This window comes from Coregonus lavaretus (genome assembly GCF_964263955.1).
Source record: "Coregonus lavaretus genome assembly, chromosome: 14".
NCBI classification, from domain to species: domain Eukaryota; kingdom Metazoa; phylum Chordata; class Actinopteri; order Salmoniformes; family Salmonidae; genus Coregonus; species Coregonus lavaretus.
The window spans coordinates 14,744,410-14,765,777 of record NC_140001.1 but is presented as its reverse complement, the minus strand read 5'-3'; the positions used below and the strand labels follow the sequence as shown (position 1 = coordinate 14,765,777).

Here is a 21,368-nt window from a genome sequence, read left to right as displayed (position 1 = left end):
CTAATTTCTCTTCCAAAAAATATAGCACTTAAATATGTACAAATATGTGCAATACATGTTGATATACTATATGTCCTGGTAAAAGAAGGTTAATGGTTTTCCTATTGAAGTGTAATGGTTTGTAACTGTATTTCATGGAAGTTGTCTGATAAAAGTGTCTCAACAGTGACCCTGTAACATCCTCAATTAAATACTCTCCATACATCAAACCTGACTTCCATTTGAACTGAAGTTTTAATGAGCGTGTGTGTTTTACACTTTTATGTATGATGAAAGTATTATGGGTGATGAGATGTAGGTATGACCCTGTATGTTTTAGATCATGTGTTAGCATGTGGAGATATGTATAGAATATACAGTATGCATGGCTAGGTGTGTACTATATGGGTACATGTAAGTGTGTGTGTTTTCTATGTTTGTAAATGTGTAAAGTAGTATGTGTGTGCTATGTTTGTTTGCACTGTAAGTGTGTGTGTGTATGTGTGTGTGTATGCATGCTGGGGGAATTCTACTTTGATAATTAATTTAACACGCAGTCTTCCAGGGTGGGTGGTGGTGGTGTGTGGATGTGGACCAGATGTAGGTTAATGGCTGTCTCATCTCAACCCCTGTGCTCTGCATTATTCATCTACAGAGAGGCTTTAAGGGTCTCACCACCAAACCTCCTCCTGATTGGACGGCCGGCACCTCTACTGGACCTATAGCTCACCTTTACTGTGCAGTGTACACCTCAACCATCAAACTGTATTTACATGACACCTTCCTGCTAGTTCTCTCTCTCTCTCTCTCTCTCTCTCTCTCTCTCTCTCTCTCTCTCTCTCTCTCTCTCTCTCTCTCTCTCTCTCTCTCTCTCTCTCTCTCTCTCTCTCTCTCTCTCTCTCTCTCTCTCTCTCTCTCTCTCTCTCTCTCTCTCTCTCTCTCTCTCTCTCTCTCTCTCTCTCTCTCTCTCTCTCTCTCTCTCTCTCTCTCTCTCTCTCTCTCTCTCTGTGTCTCTCTGTGTGTTTGGGACTCCATCTCTCCTAGCGCCCAACCACCTCCATGGGAACGTTATGAAATAACACAAAGCCTGAAGGAAAACACAAACAAAATAACTAAAATGAGCAGCAACATAAATGACATCATAATCATGACAGTGATCAAAATAATAAAACAAATCATGTGTGATCAGAAATTATACATTCTACGCATACCTAATTGTAAAACATCCCCCAAAAGTAGAAAGTAGGTCCCAGTTGCTGGTAGACATCAGTGCTTAGTAGAGTTAGTGGGATCAACAGCACTGAGTGGTGGGTTAAGGTCGCTTAGTGAATTAGTCCAGTGCAGAGGCAGGTGGAAAGAAACAGTACATATAGATATACACTACCGTTCAAAAGTTTGGGGTCACTTAGAAATGTCCTTGTTTTCGAAAGAAAATTATTTATTTTGTCCATTAAAATAACATCAAATTGATCAGAAATACAGTGTAGACATTGTTAATGTTGTAAATGGCTATTGTAGCTGAAAACGGCTGGTTTTTTAAGGAATATCTATATAGGCGTACAGAGGCCCATTATCAGCAACCATCAGTCCTGTGTTCCAATGGCACATTGTGTTTGCTAATCCAAGTTTATCATTTAAAAAGGCCAATTGATCATTAGAAAACCCTTTTGCAATTATGTTAGCACAGCTGAAAACGGTTGTGCTGATTAAAGAAGCAATAAAACTGGCCTTCTTGAGACTAGTTGAGTATCTGGAGCATCAGCAATTGTGGGTTCGATTACAGGCTCAAAATGGCCAGAAACAAATAACTTTCTTCTGAAACTCGTTAGTCTATTCTTGTTCTGAGAAATGAAGGATATTCCATGCGAGACATTGCCAAGAAACTTAAGATCTCGTACAACGCTGTGTACTACTCCCTTCACAGAACAGCGCAAACTGGCTCTAACCAGAACAGAAAGAGGAGTGGGAGGCCCAACTGAGCAAGAGGACAAATACATTAGTGTCTAGTTTGAGAAACAGACGCCTCACAGGTCCTCAACTGGCAGCTTCATTAAATAGTACCCGCAAAACACCAGTCTCAACGTCAACAGTGAAAAGGCAACTCCGGGATGCTGACCTTCTAGGCAGAGTTGCAAAGAAAAAGCCATATCTCAGACTGGGCAATAAAAATAAAAGATTAAGATGGGCAGTCTGAGATATGGCTTTTTCTTTGCAACTCTGCCTAGAAGGTCAGCATCCCGGAGTCACCTCTTCACTGTTGACGTTGAGAATGGTGTTTTGCGGGTACTATTTAATGAAGCTGCCAGTTGAGGACCTGTGAGGCGTCTGTTTCTCAAACTAGACACTCTAATGTATTTGTCCTCTTGCTCAGTTGTGCACCGGGGCCTCCCACTCCTCTTTCTATTCTGGTTAGAGCCAGTTTGCGCTGTTCTGTGAAGGGAGTAGTACACAGCGTTGTACGAGATCTTTCGTTTCTTGGCAATTTCTTGCATGGAATAGCCTTCATTTCTCAGAACAAGAATAGACTGACGAGTTTCAGAAGAAAGTTATTTGTTTCTGGCCATTTTGAGCCTGTAATCGAACCCACAATTGCTGACGATCCAGATCCTCAACTAGTCTCAAGAAGGCCAGTTTTATTGCTTCTTTAATCAGCACAACAGTTTTCAGCTGTGCTAACATAATTGCAAAAGGGTTTTCTAATGATCAATTAGCCTTTTAAAATGATAAACTTGGATTAGCAAACACAACATGCCATTGGAACACAGGACTGATGGTTGCTGATAATGGACCTCTGTATGCCTATGCAGATATTCCATTAAAAATAAGCCCTTTCCAGCTACAATAGCCATTTACAACATTAACAATGTCTACACTGTATTTCTGATCAATTTGATGTTATTTTAATGGACAAAATAAATAATTTTCTTTCGAAAACAAGGACATTTCTAAGTGACCCCAAACTTTTAAACGGTAGTGTATATATACAGTAAGGATGTGAATGTTAAAGGGTTTACAGCGCAGAGCTAAACAGTACTATAAGCATGGTGCAAGTATTCAAGGCAATTTAGAGACGTACACATTCAGGTAGTTACACACATCCACCTTCAACTGTTTTCCCTCTCACCCAAGGCTTAACCACGACATGTAAAGACACACTGTGTCATCACACCCCAGAAAACAACACAACATTGTTCTTCTCAGACTTTTATGGCTGACACACAACGGTTGCCCCCTGGCTTGTTATTGGAAATGAATCGAAGTGGCAGAATGGGAGCTGACAGATTATCATTATTATTTTCCATCTGTCAGGGAGTGGAGGAGTAGAGGGCAAGGAGACAGCCAAAAACAATCCCCTCATTGCCATCTGGAACAGTAAGAAGGGATTGGAATGTTTTTTGTTCCTTGTGTCGAAACCATCAACTGTCTGCTGCACACTCACACAAACATGTTACACAACCTAGGTGTCCTAATGGCTCACGGCAGTCCCATCAAAATCTTCTGAACATCACTCTCTGGCCACGGTCCTTCCTTGCCAACTCATCACACCTGTATCCATCTCCACTAATCGTGTGTGTGTGTGAGCGTGTGTGATGGTGAGTCACTCTTTAAGCTTGGCCAGCAATAATGATTCATATTTGGAGCAACGTTGGTGATGACATGCGTATCCATGGCAACAGCATGCAGTGGGCTACTGGGGCCGTCCCCCTTCTATGTCATATTGCAGTCCTCCTGAAAACTACTCAATGCCACTCAACACTGCTCGATGCAACTCAATAACATCCAATAGAACTCAACACTACTACACACAACTCAGAAACACCGGATCCTGATCAACACAACTCAACAACACTGAATACTTTGATACTCATCAACACAAATTAGTATTTCAGTCAATTGGTAGACATCTGTCCCAGTTTACACTAATTACTACTTAGTATTCAATAGTCCCTTCACTGAACGCAACTAACTGCAGCTGATTTCTCCCCACTAGGGAACACTCAGTACTAGAACACCACACACACACACGCACACACACTGTGACTGAGCGCCTGAACAGAGCTGCTGACCTTAGCGAAACAGTGTGATGTGAAGGCCCAAGACTCAATAGGCCTGAGAGGCATCTGCTTCAGACAGACAGGCCTGAGATCAGTCGATAAATTAAGCTTTATCTACTGTAGTGCAGTTCCCAATAGCACAGCCCAGTGCGCTGTATAGAGCTGTGACTGCACAGAGACGTGGACAGAGGAGTACCTCAGAGCAGCATGACACACAGCTGCTCCATAAATACTAACTAATTAACATGGACTGAATTACAGGACATTTACATTGCTGAAAATGATCAAGGTCCAAAATAAAAGCATTGATGCAAAGGGGCAGCAATAGGGGTGAGCCTAGAGCTGTTGCGGTGACCGTATTACCGCCACACCGGCGGTCAGGAGTCATGAAGGCAGTCAAATTCCACGTGACCGTTTAGTCACGGTAATTAGGCTTCTCCAAGCTCTGATGCTGCTGATGGTCATTAGTAGCCTACCAAACTTGCTAACTGCCTGGTACTCAGCACTCTATTGTCCCTCTAATCACTCTGACATCAATGCAAATGTAATCGAATATCTAATCAAACACTTCATGAGAGCCCATAAGCTCATGTTGCGCAACATTTCTATAGGCTATGCAATTGAGGGAGAAAACAGAGTGATGGCCTCTACTAAAAAGAGGAGGATCCCATCAGCTTTCTATAGACTAGGCCTACTATATTTATTTCTCTACTTTCCTAATATTAAGCACATCAGGACCTAACATATGTATGCTATTCTTTTCTTCTGAAATAGACTACATTTTCTTCATATCATGCTTCTTTAGACCTGTCTAAAATAAATAATGGATTTATTGAGAAGGTGTAGGCTATATTACATGGATTTATGTGACTTTTTAAAATGTAGATGTTCCAAAGGACTACATCAGTGGCTTGTAGGCTATGTGTGGAAGCCAGGAGATGCTAAATGTGTTTATGTTAATTAACAGTCAATTACCGTGAGACCGACAGTTATTTGCTTGACAATCACCGGCTGACGAAATTTCGTGACCGCCACAGCCCTAGATGAGCCCAAGTAAAACTGATGGGGTCCATACTTGCGAACATTCGATTTTTAAAATGTATTTAACCTGCGCATCAGCCAATTACAATCGTTGACATAGTTGCACGTGATAGAATGCTACATTGTAGCTGGTCCCATCAGATAACCTGGCACACGTTAGCCCTATGCTAACCTCACCAGCTGACCATTATTATTTCCTGTAACAAATTCCGCATCAGCCTATCAAAGATCTTAGACTTTATATCCACCAACCAATGGCATTTCTTAGAATAGGTCAACTTGGCCTCAACTTGGCCACCAGATGGATATTTTAAACCTCCAAATTCAAGGTTTACTTTTGTTCCACTTGTTCTGTCTCCAGTGTAGAGTGACAATATTGCATGATGATGCATCCTTGACTAGGCTACTAGCTACTAACCTTAGACAAAATTCAAAAAGGCACGTTTTTGCATATATGACAAAATCCCATGTTTTTGCTCATCCGTTTCACACACATCCATGTGCCTTTACGGAAAAAAAGATAAAGGAGGTCTATACAACATTAAGTTTGTCGTACATCATAATATTATTTATTTTTTACGTCAAAAAGCCTTATGGACTTGTCAAATAGCTGTCATGTACAGTGGGGGAAAAAAGTATTTAGTCAGCCACCAATTGTGCAAGTTCTCCCACTTAAAAAGATGAGAGAGGCCTGTAATTTTCATCATAGGTACACGTCAACTATGACAGACAAATTGAGAAAAAAAATCCAGAAAATCACATTGTAGGATTTTTAATGAATTTATTTGCAAATTATGGTGGAAAATAAGTATTTGGTCACCTACAAACAAGCAAGATTTCTGGCTCTCACAGACCTGTAACTTCTTCTTTAAGAGGCTCCTCTGTCCTCCACTCGTTACCTGATTTAATGGCACCTGTTTGAACTTGTTATCAGTATAAAAGACACCTGTCCACAACCTCAAACAGTCACACTCCAAACTCCACTATGGCCAAGACCAAAGAGCTGTCAAAGGACACCAGAAACAAAATTGTAGACCTGCACCAGGCTGGGAAGACTGAATCTGCAATAGGTAAGCAGCTTGGTTTGAAGAAATCAACTGTGGGAGCAATTATTAGGAAATGGAAGACATACAAGACCACTGATAATCTCCCTTGATCTGGGGCTCCACGCAAGATCTCACCCCGTGGGGTCAAAATGATCACAAGAACGGTGAGCAAAAATCCCAGAACCACACGGGGGGTCCTAGTGAATGACCTGCAGAGAGCTGGGACCAAAGTAACAAAGCCTACCATCAGTAACACACTACGCCGCCAGGGACTCAAATCCTGCAGTGCCAGACGTGTCCCCCTGCTTAAGCCAGTACATGTCCAGGCCCGTCTGAAGTTTACTAGAGTGCATTTGGATGATCCAGAAGAGGATTGGGAGAATGTCATATGGTCAGATGAAACCAAAATAGAACTTTTTGGTAAAAACTGAACTCGTCGTGTTTGGAGGACAAAGAATGCTGAGTTGCATCCAAAGAACACCATACCTACTGTGAAGCATGGGGGTGGAAACATCATGCTTTGGGGCTGTTTTTCTGCAAAGGGACCAGGATGACTGATCCGTGTAAAGGAAAGAATGAATGGGGCCATGTATCGTGAGATTTTTAGTGAAAACCTCCTTCCATCAGCAAGGGCATTGAAGATGAAACGTGGCTGGGTCTTTCAGCATGACAATGATCCCAAACACACCGCCCGGGCAATGAAGGAGTGGCTTCGTAAGAAGCATTTCAAGGTCCTGGAGTGGCCTAGCCAGTCTCCAGATCTCAACCCCATAGAACATCTTTGGAGGGAGTTGAAAGTCTGTGTTGCCCAGCGACAGCCCCAAAACATCACTGCTCTAGAGGAGATCTGCAAAATACCAGCAACAGTGTGTGAAAACCTGTGTAATTGCCAACAAAGGGTATATAACAAAGTATTGAGAAACTTTTGTTATTGACCAAATACTTATTTTCCACCATAATTTGCAAATAAATTCATTAAAAATCCTACAATTTGATTTTCTGGATTTCTTTTCCTCATTTTGTCTGTCATAGTTGACGTGTACCTATGATGAAAATTACAGGCCTCTCTCATCTTTTTAAGTGGGAGAACTTGCACAATTGGTGGCTGACTAAATACTTTTTTTCCCCACTGTACCATCTTTATCATTGCTTCCTGGTAACACACACTGCTAAAGCAGTTGACTTTAAAAAGACAGTGCACATTAACTGTGGGTTCGAGCCCCCCTCGCATTAAGCATTTTCGTTAAGGAAAACACTGTTCACTGCTGGTCCTCGATGCTTGATTAAAATAACACATATGTGACTAAGTGGATGATTATAATAATACATATAAATGTAAGTGTAGCCTACACGTCTATTTAATATAGCCTATAGTAGCGACAATTATTTATATAGCAGTGCCAGTAGCCTCCGTGTCAGTCTGCAAGAGGGACTCCAACAAGAAGCTCCTCATTAAATGTATTATTTTCTTCTCAACACACTAATACAATAAATGTAATTCTACATTTCAAAGGGGGAAAAAACTAATGTGGGATTTGAACCCTTGCCACAATCTGCGACAAATACGAGGATCTAGGCGGTGAGTGTACAAAACATTAAGAACAGCTGTTTTGTACACTCACGTGTATATGACCAGTCAGTTAAACATGTGATCTAGTACCCGAACGTACCGTTGGACTTCTGTTATGTGTGCTTTCATAAACAAGTGTTGGATCACGTCCAACTACGTCTGTGATTTTAATTGGCTGATACGGAATTTAAACCGGATACAATCACAGGGCTAAGTCTGCCAGGTTATCTTATGGGAAAAGTTGACATATAGCGTTGGATCACGCCAAACTACGTCAATTTAAATTGGCTGATGCGCATTTTGAGACGGAGGTCCAGGTTAAACGTAAACCTTTTCTAATGTTCGCAAATATGGCCCCAGCATGTCATAGAGCCAGGAGTTTATCCTTCCCATGTGGCCTGAGCAGGACAAATTGCTCTAGGAAAAGGAAGAGAAGGTTGTGACTAGGCCATGAGTTAATACTCTAACACACTCAGCGACAACAATACATTTCCTGTCGCTTTGGGAGAGGGAAGAGATCTGCTGTTGTCTGTCCAGTCGGCACATCTCTCACACACACATTGACCTCTGACCCCTCAAGTGGGCACTTTATCTGTGATTGACCAAGGAGAGACGAGTGACGTCAAACTCCCACAGGCTGTCACAAAAGCATTCCACACATGTCTCAAGCACTCAGAGGGAAGAGTGTGTGTGTGTTTGTGTGTGTGTCCCTGCATCATGCTTGTGTCCTCCCAGGCATTGAACCTAGGTAATCTGCGTACTTCCATACGGATAGCCCATTGAGCTAAAGCCTACATCAGCTCTGGGAGCACAAGTCTTCCGGTCTATGGCAAGGTTACTCATCGCCGTAGTGCCTGCGTAGTTCACTGAACCACCTCCACTATATGTGCCTGTGGTCCTCTGGAGACCTATGGAACCATGGGCCCTGTTCTGTACAGATCCCCACAAAGGTAGTGCAGGGAGCGAGGGAGGTCCATGAAGGCAGGAATGGAACGGGGCCTAAGTGTGCTCTGCAGGAGGAGGAGAACACGCAGCGTGAGCATAGTCTGTCGAGTCCTATCAGAGATACTTCTGACCTTGAGAGAGATGTATTGATCATCCAGCACTCTTCCAAACCCAGAGAAAACTGATACCTGCCTTCCTGAATCATTGATAAGCATACAGTGCTCCCTCTCTCTTCTCTCTCTTTTTTGCCATTCCAAAGAAAAGTTCATTATCAAACCAACCAAGATTGTTTTAAAGGTCCAATGCAGCTGTTTTTTATCTCAGTATCAAATCATTTCTGGGTAACAATTAAGTACCTTACTTTCTCAAGCAAGTATTTTACTAGGAATGTCTGGGAATGGTCTGAGTGGGGAGGGGAAAACTGAAAACTAGCTGTTATTGGCAGAGAGGTTTGAACTCTATTTCTTATTGGTCTATTATCTAATTTACTGCTTGGTGATGTCACCATGGAAGGCCAAAACTCCATCCCACCAAAATGTCACAGTGTTATTCCAACCTTATAGTGTGGAAATATACACTGAGTGTACAAAACATTATGAACATGACATAGACTGACCAGGTGAATCCAGGCGAAAGCTATGATCCCTTTTTGATGTCACTTGTTAATTCCACTTCAATCAGTGTAGATGAAGGGGAGGAGACAGGTTAAAGAAGGATTTTTAAGCCTTGAGACAATTGAGACATGGATTGTGTATGTGTGCCATTCAGAGGGTGAATGGGCAAGACAAAAGATACAAGTGCCTTTGAACGGGGTATGGTAGTAGGTGCCAGGCGCACCGGTTTGAGTCAAAAACTGCAACGCTGCTGGGTTTTTCACGCTCAACAGTTTCTCGTGTGTATCAAGAATGGTCCACCTCCCAAAGGACATCCAGCCAACTTGCCACAACTGTGGGAAGCATTGCAGTCAACATTGGCCAGCATCTCTGTGGAATGCTTTCGACACCTTGTAGAGTCCATGCCCCGACGAATCGAGAATGTTCTGAGGGAAAAAGTGGGTGCAACTCAATATTAGGAAGGTGTTCCTAATGTTTTGTACACCCAGTGTATATAAAACACAGGAAAATCACATATTTGACAGCACTGGGCATTTAAGGTTCAGAGGAACAGGTTAAAGTCTGTTTGTCATGTAACAACATATTTGTAAAGACCAATTTAGACAGATACTCTAATTAAAATGTATCTTGGCAAACAAACACAGATTTAGAACATTTGACCAATACCTGACAAACTTTTTTTTCTCTGACGCCCATCACAGAAAATGATTTTGAACTTATTCTATACATAGACTAACATTTTCTGAATTAGTAACACAGAAATCTGCCTCCTTAACTCTCTGGACACACACATACACACACACGCACGCACGCACACATTCATATTGACTCTCACAAAGTGTAAAATACATGAACAACTTAAATCTACACGCACATAAGACAGTGTCGAGTAAAAAAAGAGTAACCTCCGATCCTTACTGTACTCTACGTCTTATTGATGACAGTAGAGCAGTAGCAGGCTGATATTAATTTTTAAAATTTATTATTTTATTATGTATTCCACTCTTTTACTGTATGTGTGTGTTTGTGTGTGTGTGTGGGTTGTGCACCGAGGCATCCAGAGAAAGTGTGTCTAGTTGTCTCACATGCTCCTGAACAGTTGAGTGAGCACAAACAGAACAGGGCTCACTACGGTCTCTTCACACCTTTTGTATCGCCCATACTGCCCTATCTATCTGTGTATGTGTGTGTGTGTGTATTAGCTAAATGTTAGTAGATTGGGAGAGTATTTTTATTTACACTTCTGTACACCAGCCTATGAGCAGGCTACATTACCTACAAGGACTGCGGTGAGAACAAATACAAATCAAATCAAATTTTATTTGCCACATGCGCCGAATACAACAGGTGTAGACATTACCGTGAAAAGCTTACTTACAGCCCTTAACCAACAATGCATTTATTTTTTAATAAAAAAGTAAAATAAAACAACAACAACAAAAAAGTGTTGAGAAAAAAAGAGCAGAAGTAAAATAAAATAACAGTAGGGAGGCTATATACGGGGGTTACCGGTGCAGAGTCAATGTGCGGGGGGCACCGGCTAGTTGAGGTAGTTGAGGTAGTTGAGGTAATATGTACATGTGGGTAGAGTTAAAGTGACTATGCATAAATCATTAACAGAGTAGCAGCAGCGTAAAAAGATGGGGTGGGGATGGGGGGGCAGTGCAAATAGTCCGGGTAGCCATGATTAGCTGTTCAGGAGTCTTATGGCTTGGGGGTAGAAACTGTTGAGAAGCCTTTTGGACCTAGACTTGGCGCTCTGGTACCGCTTGCCGTGCGGTAGCAGAGAGAACAGTCTATGACTAGGGTGGCTGGAGTCTTTGACAATTTTGAGGGCCTTCCTCTGACACTGCCTGGTATAGAGGTCCTGGATGGCAGGAAGCTTGGCCCCAGTGATGTACTGGGCCGTACGCACTACCCTCTGTAGTGCCTTGCGGTCGGAGGCCGAGCAGTTGCCATACCAGGCGGTGATGCAACCAGTCAGGATGCTCTCGATGGTGCAGCTGTAGAACTTTTTGAGGATCTGAGGACCCATGCCAAATGTTTTCAGTCTCCTGAGGGGGAATAGGCTTTGTCGTGTGCTCTTCACAACTGTCTTGGTGTGTTTGGACCATGATAGTTCGTTGGTGATGTGGACACCAAGGAACTTGAAGCTCTCAACCTGTTCCACTACAGCCCTGTCGATGAGAATGGGGCGTGCTCAGCCCTCTTTTTTTCCCTGTAGTCCACAATCATCTCCTTTGTCTTGGTCACGTTGAGGGAGAGGTTGTTATCCTGGCACCACACGGCCAGGTCTCTGACCTCCTCCCTATATGCTATCTCATCGTTGTCGGTGATCAGGCCTACCACTGTTGTGTCGTCGGCAAACTTAATGATTGTGTTGGAGTCGTGCCTGGCCATGCAGTAATGGGTGAACAGGGAGTACAGGAGGGGACTGAGCACGCACTCCTGAGGGGCCCCCGTGTTGAGGATCAGCGTGGCAGATGTGTTGTTACCTACCCTTACCACCTGGGGACGGCCCGTCAGGAAGTCCAGGATCCAGTTGCAGAGGGAGGTGTTTAGTCCCAGGATCCTTAGCTTAGTGATGAGCTTTGAGGGCACTATGGTGTTGAACACTGGCGGTAGTATGTGTGTGTGGGTTGTGCACCGAGGCATCCAGAGAAAGTGTGTCTAGTTGTCTAGTTGTCTGAATAGCATTCTCACGTAGGTGTTCCTCTTGTCCAGGTGGGAAAGGGCAGTGTGGAGTGCAATAGAGATTGCATCATCTGTGGATCTGTTGGGGCGGTATGCAAATTGGAGTGGGTCTAGGGTTTCTGGGATAATGGTGTTGATGTGAGCCATAACCAGCCTTTCAAAGCACTTCATGGCTACAGACGTCAGTGCTACGGGTCGGTAGTCATTTAGGCAGGTTATCTTAGTGTCCTTGGTGGTCTGCTTGAAACATGTTGGTATTACAGACTCAGTCAGGGACATGTTGAAAATGTCAGTGAAGACACTTACCAGTTGGTCAGCACATGCTCGGAGTACACGTCCTGGTAATCCGTCTGGCCCTGCGGCCTTGTGAATGTTGACCTGCTTAAAAGTCTTACTCACATCGGCTACGAAGAGCGTGATCACATAGTCATCCGGAATAGCTGGTGCTCTCATGTATGCTTCAGTGTTGCTTGCCTCGAAGCGAGCAAGCCCCTTGTGTAGGCAGCACTTCTGTAGCCATACACAGTACGAGATCAGTCATAGGCTACTCAGTCTTTACTTGGCTCCAATGTGTCTTTATAAGGATGCGGTATGTGTGTCTTAAAAGTAAAAGTGAGTGTCTTGAGCATTTCAAGTCTCACATAGACTTTTGCTTTTAGTGTGGATCATGATTTTGAGAGACAGGAGTGTCACTTCCTCCATCAGAAAGGAAATAATATAAAATGTAGTGAATAGACAGAAACTCGTTATGAACGTTCCTGCAGACAATGCGGAAACTCAAGCTAACTTCCTACTCAGATACACACACGTGCGCGCATGCGCACAGAAAAGCACACACATACACGTACAGAGGAAGGAGAGGAATTGACGCCTCCAGTGGAACCTCATCCTCCACTTCCGCAGAGGAAAGGAGAAACCACTTCTCCCCCTCTCCCTCTTTCTGTCACAACCGTCCCCCTCAGAGGGGCAATAAATCAATCAGTACCAAAATAACTGACCACACTGAGGCAGCCCTCCCAAATTCCTACACACACAATCTGATCCAAAATACACACACTCATACACACTCAGGTCGGAATTCAATCCATTGCAGATAGAGGATTTCAGGATAGCGTTCAAAAGGTATTTTAGAAGGCATAGTCACACTTTGATCCTCATATCATTTCCCAGTATGGTGAATTATTAGTACAAACAATACAACATAAGCGATTTGAGTGAGTCAGTTTACACCTCTATTGTTATTCCTAATATCGGTTAGTATCTAAATCCTCTTAAGTACCTCTGCGTTAAACAACAGCAGCATCAGTAAAGACAGTGATGGGCTACAGTGCAGCGTTACCTGCATGGGCGACGCACAATACAGGGTTGTGGGGTTATTAGTGTGGAACAAGGTATAATGAGACATTGAGACGGAGATCCACATGCATGTTATTCACTAGAAACGACTGAGTACCTCTTTACCACCATTCAGACCCCACTCTATGGTTTTATCCCAAATGGTACCCTACTTCTTATACTGTGCCAGTGCCAAAATAAGTGCACTATTTAGGAAATAGGGTGCCATTTCAGATTTGAGAGAAAGCCCCTGTCTTTCTATGCTAATGATTGACTACAGTAGCGTACTGTGTAAAGGGACTTACCTTTGATTCCAAACTTTGAGTTACCCCCGAATTTCAGGATGACCAGCATCAATAGAAAACCCACGAAGGCTACTGCTACAATCCCTACGACCACATATACCTGAAAGAATGACATAGGTGTTGAGCTAGGACCACCACTACCACTCGAAAATACAATGTGTCACAGTGTGTAGCTTACTACCACCAAGATACATGACACCTACCATATAAAAACATTAAATATAAAACAAACACACTTTCAACTATAAACATACTATATAGTAGTACGACTAATATAAGTAGTGGTAAAACATACTGTATAAAAACATAAACAAAATGTTATAAGCACTGCTCCCACAACATTTACAGGCTCCCACAAACACAAAACATACACATAAAGAGGTGACTTAAGAGTGTGACTTACAGCAACTCTGTCTTCCGGTGGCTCTAGAGGTGTGTCCTCTGCTTTCAAAGAGCAGAGAAGACAGCAGATGCTACAGTATCCCTCATTTATAATGAAGTTGATCAAATGTGTGTCCCTGTGGGTAACACGTTACTTGAGGGGTACCTACATAAGCACTTCATAACAATATTTGTATTATGTCTTGCGGTTGTTGACATAAGCATTTGCTGCTTATGAATGCAGTATATATGGGTTGGGTAATGAATGTGTTATGAAGTCCTTATATAGGTACCTTTCAAGTAAAGTGTTCACTCTATGAGTGTGTCAGAGTGACATAGGCCTATGTGCTTTTTAAGCTCTGATGTGTGATTGGGTAATGTGAAGGGACAGTCACTACACCTGTAGTTGGGTCTGTGGTGCCCAGGTCCAGTGTGACATGAGGAGAGGGAAGAGAAAATAAACTATTAACACTCAATAACACAAAAAGCAAACCTCAGAAATCAGTCTTCAAAGTATTTCTCAAGTCAATCATCTTTAGTGTCAGGACATCTGGTATTCATAAAAGTAAAGAACACTGTATAATTCTCAACAGTTCAATGAGTGATTCAGACAGTCAATGTTGCATGTAAATATTTGAAGAGCCACTCACCATAGTAAAGTGGTTCTGTCACTGTTCCTGTTGAGTAAAATACAAAAAGTACTTGATTGAGAAATAAAGGTCATAGATTAGTTAGGAACTCCCATCACCTGGTTGTCTAGGTCTAATTGGACACCAATTGAAAATAATTAACAGAAATGAGCAGACACACAGCCCTCTAGGATTTGAGTTTGACACCCCTGTCCTAAGTGCAATTCGATCCCTAGCCCCTACCCCCTAAGCACTTGAGTAGATCTGAGAGGATTGGACAGATAAGTGTTAGCAATATGGTAATAGCTCCATCTTGCCCTTTGATAGGCCAGGTGGAATTGTTGCCATATTGCAGACTATCCAATCCTCTCATATTGACACAAGTGGGATAGGGGTTGAATTGGTATTCAGAGAGTGGTCACACTACACACCACATACCTCCATCAAAGGGGTCAAGCATGAAGTGAGCCTCGACGGTCTTGCGGTCTTGTCCGTACTTGTTGCTGGCCAGCAGGGTGTACGGTCCGTTGTTGATGTGTGTGGGGCTGTCCAGCTGCAGGCAGCCGTGATACTCCCTCTCAGAGAAGTCATGGATCATAGTCATGATGTAGGGTCCCTCATTTACCGGCTCCCCGTTTAACAGCCAGCGGAGCTCGGGCTTTGGGTTCCCAGACAAACTGAATGGGATGCACCAGTGGTGGTCCGAGTAGGCATCACTCAACTTGCTGATGTTAGGGGGAACTGGGAGAGAGCGAGAGAGAGAGAGAGAGAGAGAGAGAGAGAGAGAGAGAGAGAGAGAGAGAGAGAGAGAGAGAGAGAGAGAGAGAGAGAGAGAGAGAGAGAGAGAGAGAGAGAGAGAGAGAGAGAGAGAGAGAGAGAGAGAGAGAGAGAGAGAGAGAGAGAGAGAGAGAGAGAGAGAGAGAGAGAGAGGGAGGGAGGGAGGGAGTGAACGGGTGAGTGAGTGACAAAGATTGAGGGAGAAGCCAAAGTCCGGAAAAAAAACATTAGAAGAGGGAACTAGTTAAGACAACGGTATTATTCTCATCCTATCCCCTCCTTGTCTAGAGAGTAATGTTTGGAACTCACAGAGGATGTCGAGGAAGACTGAGGACTCATTCTCGCCCACAATGTTCTCAGCGCTGCAGGTGATCTTACAGTTGTTGTCCAGTGAGGAGAGGTTATAGAGATGGAGCTCAGACACCTGCCCTGAGGCCTCAATCTGCAGAGGACCACACAGAGACACAGTGAGTCAAGCACCCACCTCATCCACATTACCAATGCTTTTACACATCCACTACTATTTTGCTACTATTTTGCAAACACAAGACCTATTGCTGTTTTTTAGTGCTATTGTAAGATTATTGTTAACCATTTCTATCCAGATATCCTTCCCTAGTGTCTTGTTCATTTTTGGCATTGTGCTGGTTCTTCTGTATGAGCGCCTATGCTAAACAAATGGAGCTACGCCTAGATTAGCAAGTAGCATTATAGGCCAAAGCTGGTGAATAATTGGTGTTAAAAGCCTCAGTGTTAAAATATCTGCATTATATACAGCTGGCCATGGCCGTTGTAAAATATATATATATATAGTGTGAAACAGTATTGCCGTTAAAGTGTATATTATCACTGTTCATTAAGAATGTACCTGTTTAAAGGTGTGAATGGTTTATTCCAGGTAAGGGTAGGTCCTTTTAGGATCCCTGTTCACCTCATTCAGGGAGAGCTGCTTGTCTAGGCAACATGCTGATGCTATAGCTCTACCATATACTCAGACGTGTGAGTTTATAGGCGTTTTGCCTTAGTCCTCCTCGAGCTGAGGTAATTCTGCTATTGGCCAAGTAAGTATGTTTTTCAAGTTCATTATTATTATTATTTTTTATCTTAATCTTTCTGCATTTGTATATCCTACTTATTTTTACATCTGCACCTCTGACTAAACAGGCTGCCAGGTCCTCTGTCTTAAAGAGCGACTGCCCCTAAAAAGCAACTTCTCGTTTTGAAAATGGTCCATGTGGCATCGATATGAGTTAGAAAAATTTATTCTATTTTCAAAATTGACTACAAAGTGTAAATAGTATAATTTTGGTCATAAAGTCAGTCTCGTCCAAAATTGAGATTTGCGAGATGATCTGAAAAAATGGTGTCAAGGAATGAAGGGTACCATAACAGTTTCCTTGGGTTGGGTTTATTTTAATCCTGCCCACATGCCCACAGCTGGCAGCACCTATGAAGTAATCATCAATTAGGAGCACAGCTGCACACGACCTGATCATAATGCCCATGGTCAATTTGGTTTGACATTCGATATCCCTATGGGGCTAGTTAGGGACCATCAGTAAATAACACAATGTACATGGGACAATATTTTTAAATGGTCAATAGCTCCCAATTTTAATCACTTAAAAACTTCAAACCAACTAAAAATTGTAGAACTTCATATACTAATATTGAAATCATTTAATGAGGAAACTAAAAGATGTGCAACATGAAAATGTTGTCCCATTTACATTGTGTAATTTATGGACGGTCCCTAACTATCCCCAGATCTATCCAAAGTCAAACCAACTTTGCCACGGTCGCACACCAATAATTTGGCTAACTCTTCCCACCACATCAAACCACACCCCGAAACCAACTCACGTTTGAAATCAGTCATAGCATTTCTTAATGAACCAAATCTAAAACGAGGCCAAATCAGGAAGTGCAGTCGCCCTTTAACAGAAGGAATGTGCCTTTAACTGGTGGATTAGTGTTGTTGCTGATGGGTAGGTCCAGGAGTCTTACATGAGCAGAACCAACTCTGGGCCCAAGTTAGAGGCCCTAGTAACATGGGCACAGAGTTTTTCCGGATCAGGTCACGTGGTCAGTAAAACTCCTGGCCCTACTCATGGGTGCATCTAAAACGGCATTCTATTCCCAATATACAATGAATAGGGTGCCATTTGAGATGCAGCCATGGGCTTTTTGGTGGTGGGCGACGGTGGTGACTGACCTCATTGTAGGAGACGAGTGGGGTCATGTTCCAGATGAGCTCAGGAGAGGGCGCTCCGGAGGTGTTGCATGTCAACACCACATCAGCACCCTCCTGCACCATCACCTTGGATGGGCTCAGAGTTGCCATGGGAACCACTGCCAACGACAACGAAGGGGAGATTCAATGCAATCTTAGTTAAAAATCACAGCACACACACAGCGGTGGTCACACACAGATTACAACTCCATGTGTCTCGCAACTCAGATAAAATTGATTAGACACAATTTGGAGCCTCTCTAAGAGGAGACAACAACACAACCAAAGGTGGAGGGGATGGGACTGTGACCTGAAGGTGACCCACATGTGTCCATTCAGAAGCTTGGCTGCCTCTTAGCCGCAGCCAAGGGCATGGGAGCGTCTGGCGAGGAAGGGCCAGTGTCGACAGTCCTGGCTGATAAAATGGACAGATCTCTTATCTCCACTAATAGACATCGCCAAGACTCTTATCAGCATGGCAACGCTCTCAATGATTCTAGAACCCAGAAAACTATTAATTTCAGCACTCAGACCATACCATCTTAAACACCTTTAGTAAATCAACCATTACAGCTTGAGCAGTCTCAGTTACTCTCTTACAAGCACTGCCAGCTGCAGTGTTAACCCTACCCACTCAACAAAGCTACAGTACACTAGTAAAGCACAGTATGCCTTTACAATGTGTCCATCATTAACAGCACAGCCCGTGGGCTAATCTGGTTGCAATGGTTGTTTACTGGTTGTAATCAGTTTTAGACACTAAAACCTACAGCATCAACATCTCCAATATAAATATTGGTCGGCAGCAGTGAAGGTCATAGCTTAGTCTCAGATAACTTCTGTTTCCAACACATGAAAACTACAGCACTGAGCTGTGGATTTCATATAGTACAGGATGACAGAGAGAGAGAGGGAGATATGAACAGAGAAAGAAAGACAAAGAGATACCCTGAAAAAGAGAAGTTCAGAGAGAGAGAGAGAGAGAGAATGACAGAGAAAAAGGGGGTTTGCAAGGTTCTCATTGCTGCCTGGCAGGCCTGGGGCATCGTACACACGCCTCTCCCGTGAGTCGTCTTCATATGTCACTCACACAGGGGTCCCCCTGCCGTCTCTCCAGGGGCCCGCACGTAACCATGGCGATGGCGAAAATAGCAGCCTAATGGAGTGGTTTAGGGAAAAAAATAAGATCCATGGTGTGTGTTTTGAGGATCATTGGGAGATGTGCGTGTGTGTATGAGCGTGCATGTGTGTGTGTATTTTGGGGCCATTACCACAGTGAGGGGGGTTGAGCTTGGTCAGAGGTTTCCTCCCACCACCCTCCTCTATACATTTGAGCCCCTGAGCATCAGCCTCCTCTCCCAGCCACAGCTTCATCCACATGTTCTCACAGGAACAGTGCAGCGGGTTCCCTGAAAGAATCCTACACACACAGAGAAACAAAGTGTTGAATATTGAATCACACACTGACACAAACACACACATGTATGCAGGTATGCGCACATACAGATGCGCACACATGCACTAATGTTTTTTTTAAATCTATGATGACACATTGTCAGTCAGGGGTGCATAAAACACTGAAATAAAGAGAGAGAGAGAGAGAGAGAGAGAGAGAGAGAGAGAGAGAGAGAGAGAGAGAGAGAGAGAGAGAGAGAGAGCGAGAGAGGAAGAGAGAGAGAGAGAGAGAGAGAGAGAGAGAGAGAGAGAGAGAGAGAGAGAGAGAGAGAGAGAGAGACAGACAGACAGACAGACAGACAGACAGACAGACAGACAGACAGACAGACAGACAGACAGACAGACAGACAGACAGAGTGAATAAAGTTGATTTGAAAAGCAACTCACAGATTTGATATGTTTAAATGTCGAAATATCCTCCAATACAGAGATGACAAGTTGTTGTCTTTCAGATTCCTGTCAATCAGAATGAACATTATTATCGATAATTAGTTGAAAGACATATACAGCATATCCAAAAGAAATGCTAAACTGTACAACCATTCCAGCAACTGTTCCTGTCTGTCTTACAAGATATAATTATTTTTGTAAGAACTGTAGTTTGACCTTCACATTGAGATGAATTTTGCCTTATAAAAGCCACTCACAGATACTGAAGTTTGAGGTTGTTCTGGAAGGCCAGTCGAGACACATAGGTAAGCCTGCTGTTAGTCACAGTTCTGCAATGCAAATATACACTATAACATCATCATATTGCACTAGGATGCTGACACCAATCCAATCTGGGCTCCATCATGACCACAAATATAAGATATCACATAACATAACAGACTTACAGATTCGTGAGGTTCCGGTAATAATGCAGGTCTTTGTCATTGATGGATGAGAAGCTACTCTGATTTGCAATATATCTGTTAAAATTAAATTGGGAAAAAAGGTTAGAGAATAGTAAGTAGTAGGCCTACACTGACGGGAGTTTTTGTTTAAAGATTTATGTCAAGTTCGTTTGGAAATACACAGGATCCTTCCTATAGACCCATACTCAAGTCCTCTAATTGTTGTCATTTTTAACAGTCGACTATTATGTAAACAAAATAAACATTGTTAGGCTACTTTTATTGTATTGTATCTTTATAATCCTATAACGTTTACAGTAGGCTATGTATATCAAAGGGTCGGCTATGGTCTTGAGAAAGAGAAGCTCCCATCATGTCCTCCTAACATCATGCATTCTAAATGCTGTAGCCCTAAAATAACCCAGATGATTCTCCGATTGTCTTCAATTAGGCTATGCTAAATCTGAACAGCTCTGAAACGTGGGTGGAGATTAATTTAGTCTAGGCCTATTAGTTTTAGTTCACAATAGAAGCAAAATGGCCTAGGCTATATACATTTCTCAGAATAGAACATTCTAGGCTTTCTAGGCTTTTGGGCCCATTATCGGAGCCAAGCGTCTGGGGGGGTAGTAGTCTTTTGCTAATATTTGGATTAGGCTACTGTCTGGGTTTCTGCTGGAGGAGGACAACACCTCTCCACACTCCGTTGTGACTTCCCGGGGCCACTGTGGAGTGTCAATCGGTTCCGATTGTACACACACACACACACACACACACACACACACAGTCCATAATTATGTATTTTTGTTTATTTATTTTCCAAAGATCACTCCTGAAAAACTATACAATAGGTTTTATTAGCCAATTCAAATAGCCTAATTGCTGACTGAGAATTGACCATTCGATTGAACATTCAATTTTACTCATTTTGATAGCCTAAAACGCATAGCCTTTTTTCACCTCATTATTGTGTGTCAATAAGGCAGGCAGGCTATGTCTGTCATATTTGGTGGGTCCGTTGATGATGGATCATTGACAGTGACTCACATGTCGGTGATGTTGTCCATCTCCAGCTCAGACTGCAGCACTGGGAAAGCCATGATGCCCCGCTCCTGTTCCACACAGGCGATCCTGGTCCCGCTGCAGAAGCAGGACGCGGGGCAGGCGGCCCCGAGCCTCCACAGTCCCATTAATACCCAACACAACCCCAATAGAGACACCCCGCTACTCCTCCGAAAGGCGCTCATCTCGGCTCCCTCCACGCCCGACCCAGGACAGCTCGGATCAGCCAAGCTCCAGCAGAAAGAGACGCGGTCAGATGCTCAACCCAGACGGGCATGCACCAGCCGCTATCCGCGCAAATGGGTGAGACGGCGAAAATGGGTTTATCCGTTCCGCTCGTCTCCACAAGAATGCAGCCAGTCACTCAAAATCACATTGAGACACCGACGTGTGTGTATGCCAAGGATTCCT

The 21,368-nt window shown here is 43.2% G+C and overlaps 1 protein-coding gene across 1 annotated transcript in view; it reads right to left on the bottom strand.

Annotated features, from left to right (window-relative positions):
- ntrk2a (neurotrophic tyrosine kinase, receptor, type 2a) overlaps positions 1-21,142 on the bottom strand; it is a gene marked incomplete at both ends in the record, with an annotated part of 41,839 nt that extends 20,697 nt beyond the window's left edge. The window contains 12 exons of the mRNA XM_084176208.1: positions 13,585-13,684; positions 13,988-14,025; positions 14,366-14,377; positions 14,616-14,642; positions 15,033-15,335; positions 15,681-15,813; positions 17,587-17,723; positions 18,876-19,024; positions 19,447-19,515; positions 19,707-19,778; positions 19,896-19,970; positions 20,943-21,142. Coding sequence (XP_084032334.1) covers positions 13,585-13,684; positions 13,988-14,025; positions 14,366-14,377; positions 14,616-14,642; positions 15,033-15,335; positions 15,681-15,813; positions 17,587-17,723; positions 18,876-19,024; positions 19,447-19,515; positions 19,707-19,778; positions 19,896-19,970; positions 20,943-21,142 — 1,315 coding nt within the window. The remainder of the gene's footprint in view (positions 1-13,584; positions 13,685-13,987; positions 14,026-14,365; positions 14,378-14,615; positions 14,643-15,032; positions 15,336-15,680; positions 15,814-17,586; positions 17,724-18,875; positions 19,025-19,446; positions 19,516-19,706; positions 19,779-19,895; positions 19,971-20,942) is intronic.
- Between the last annotated feature and the right edge of the window lie 226 nt (positions 21,143-21,368).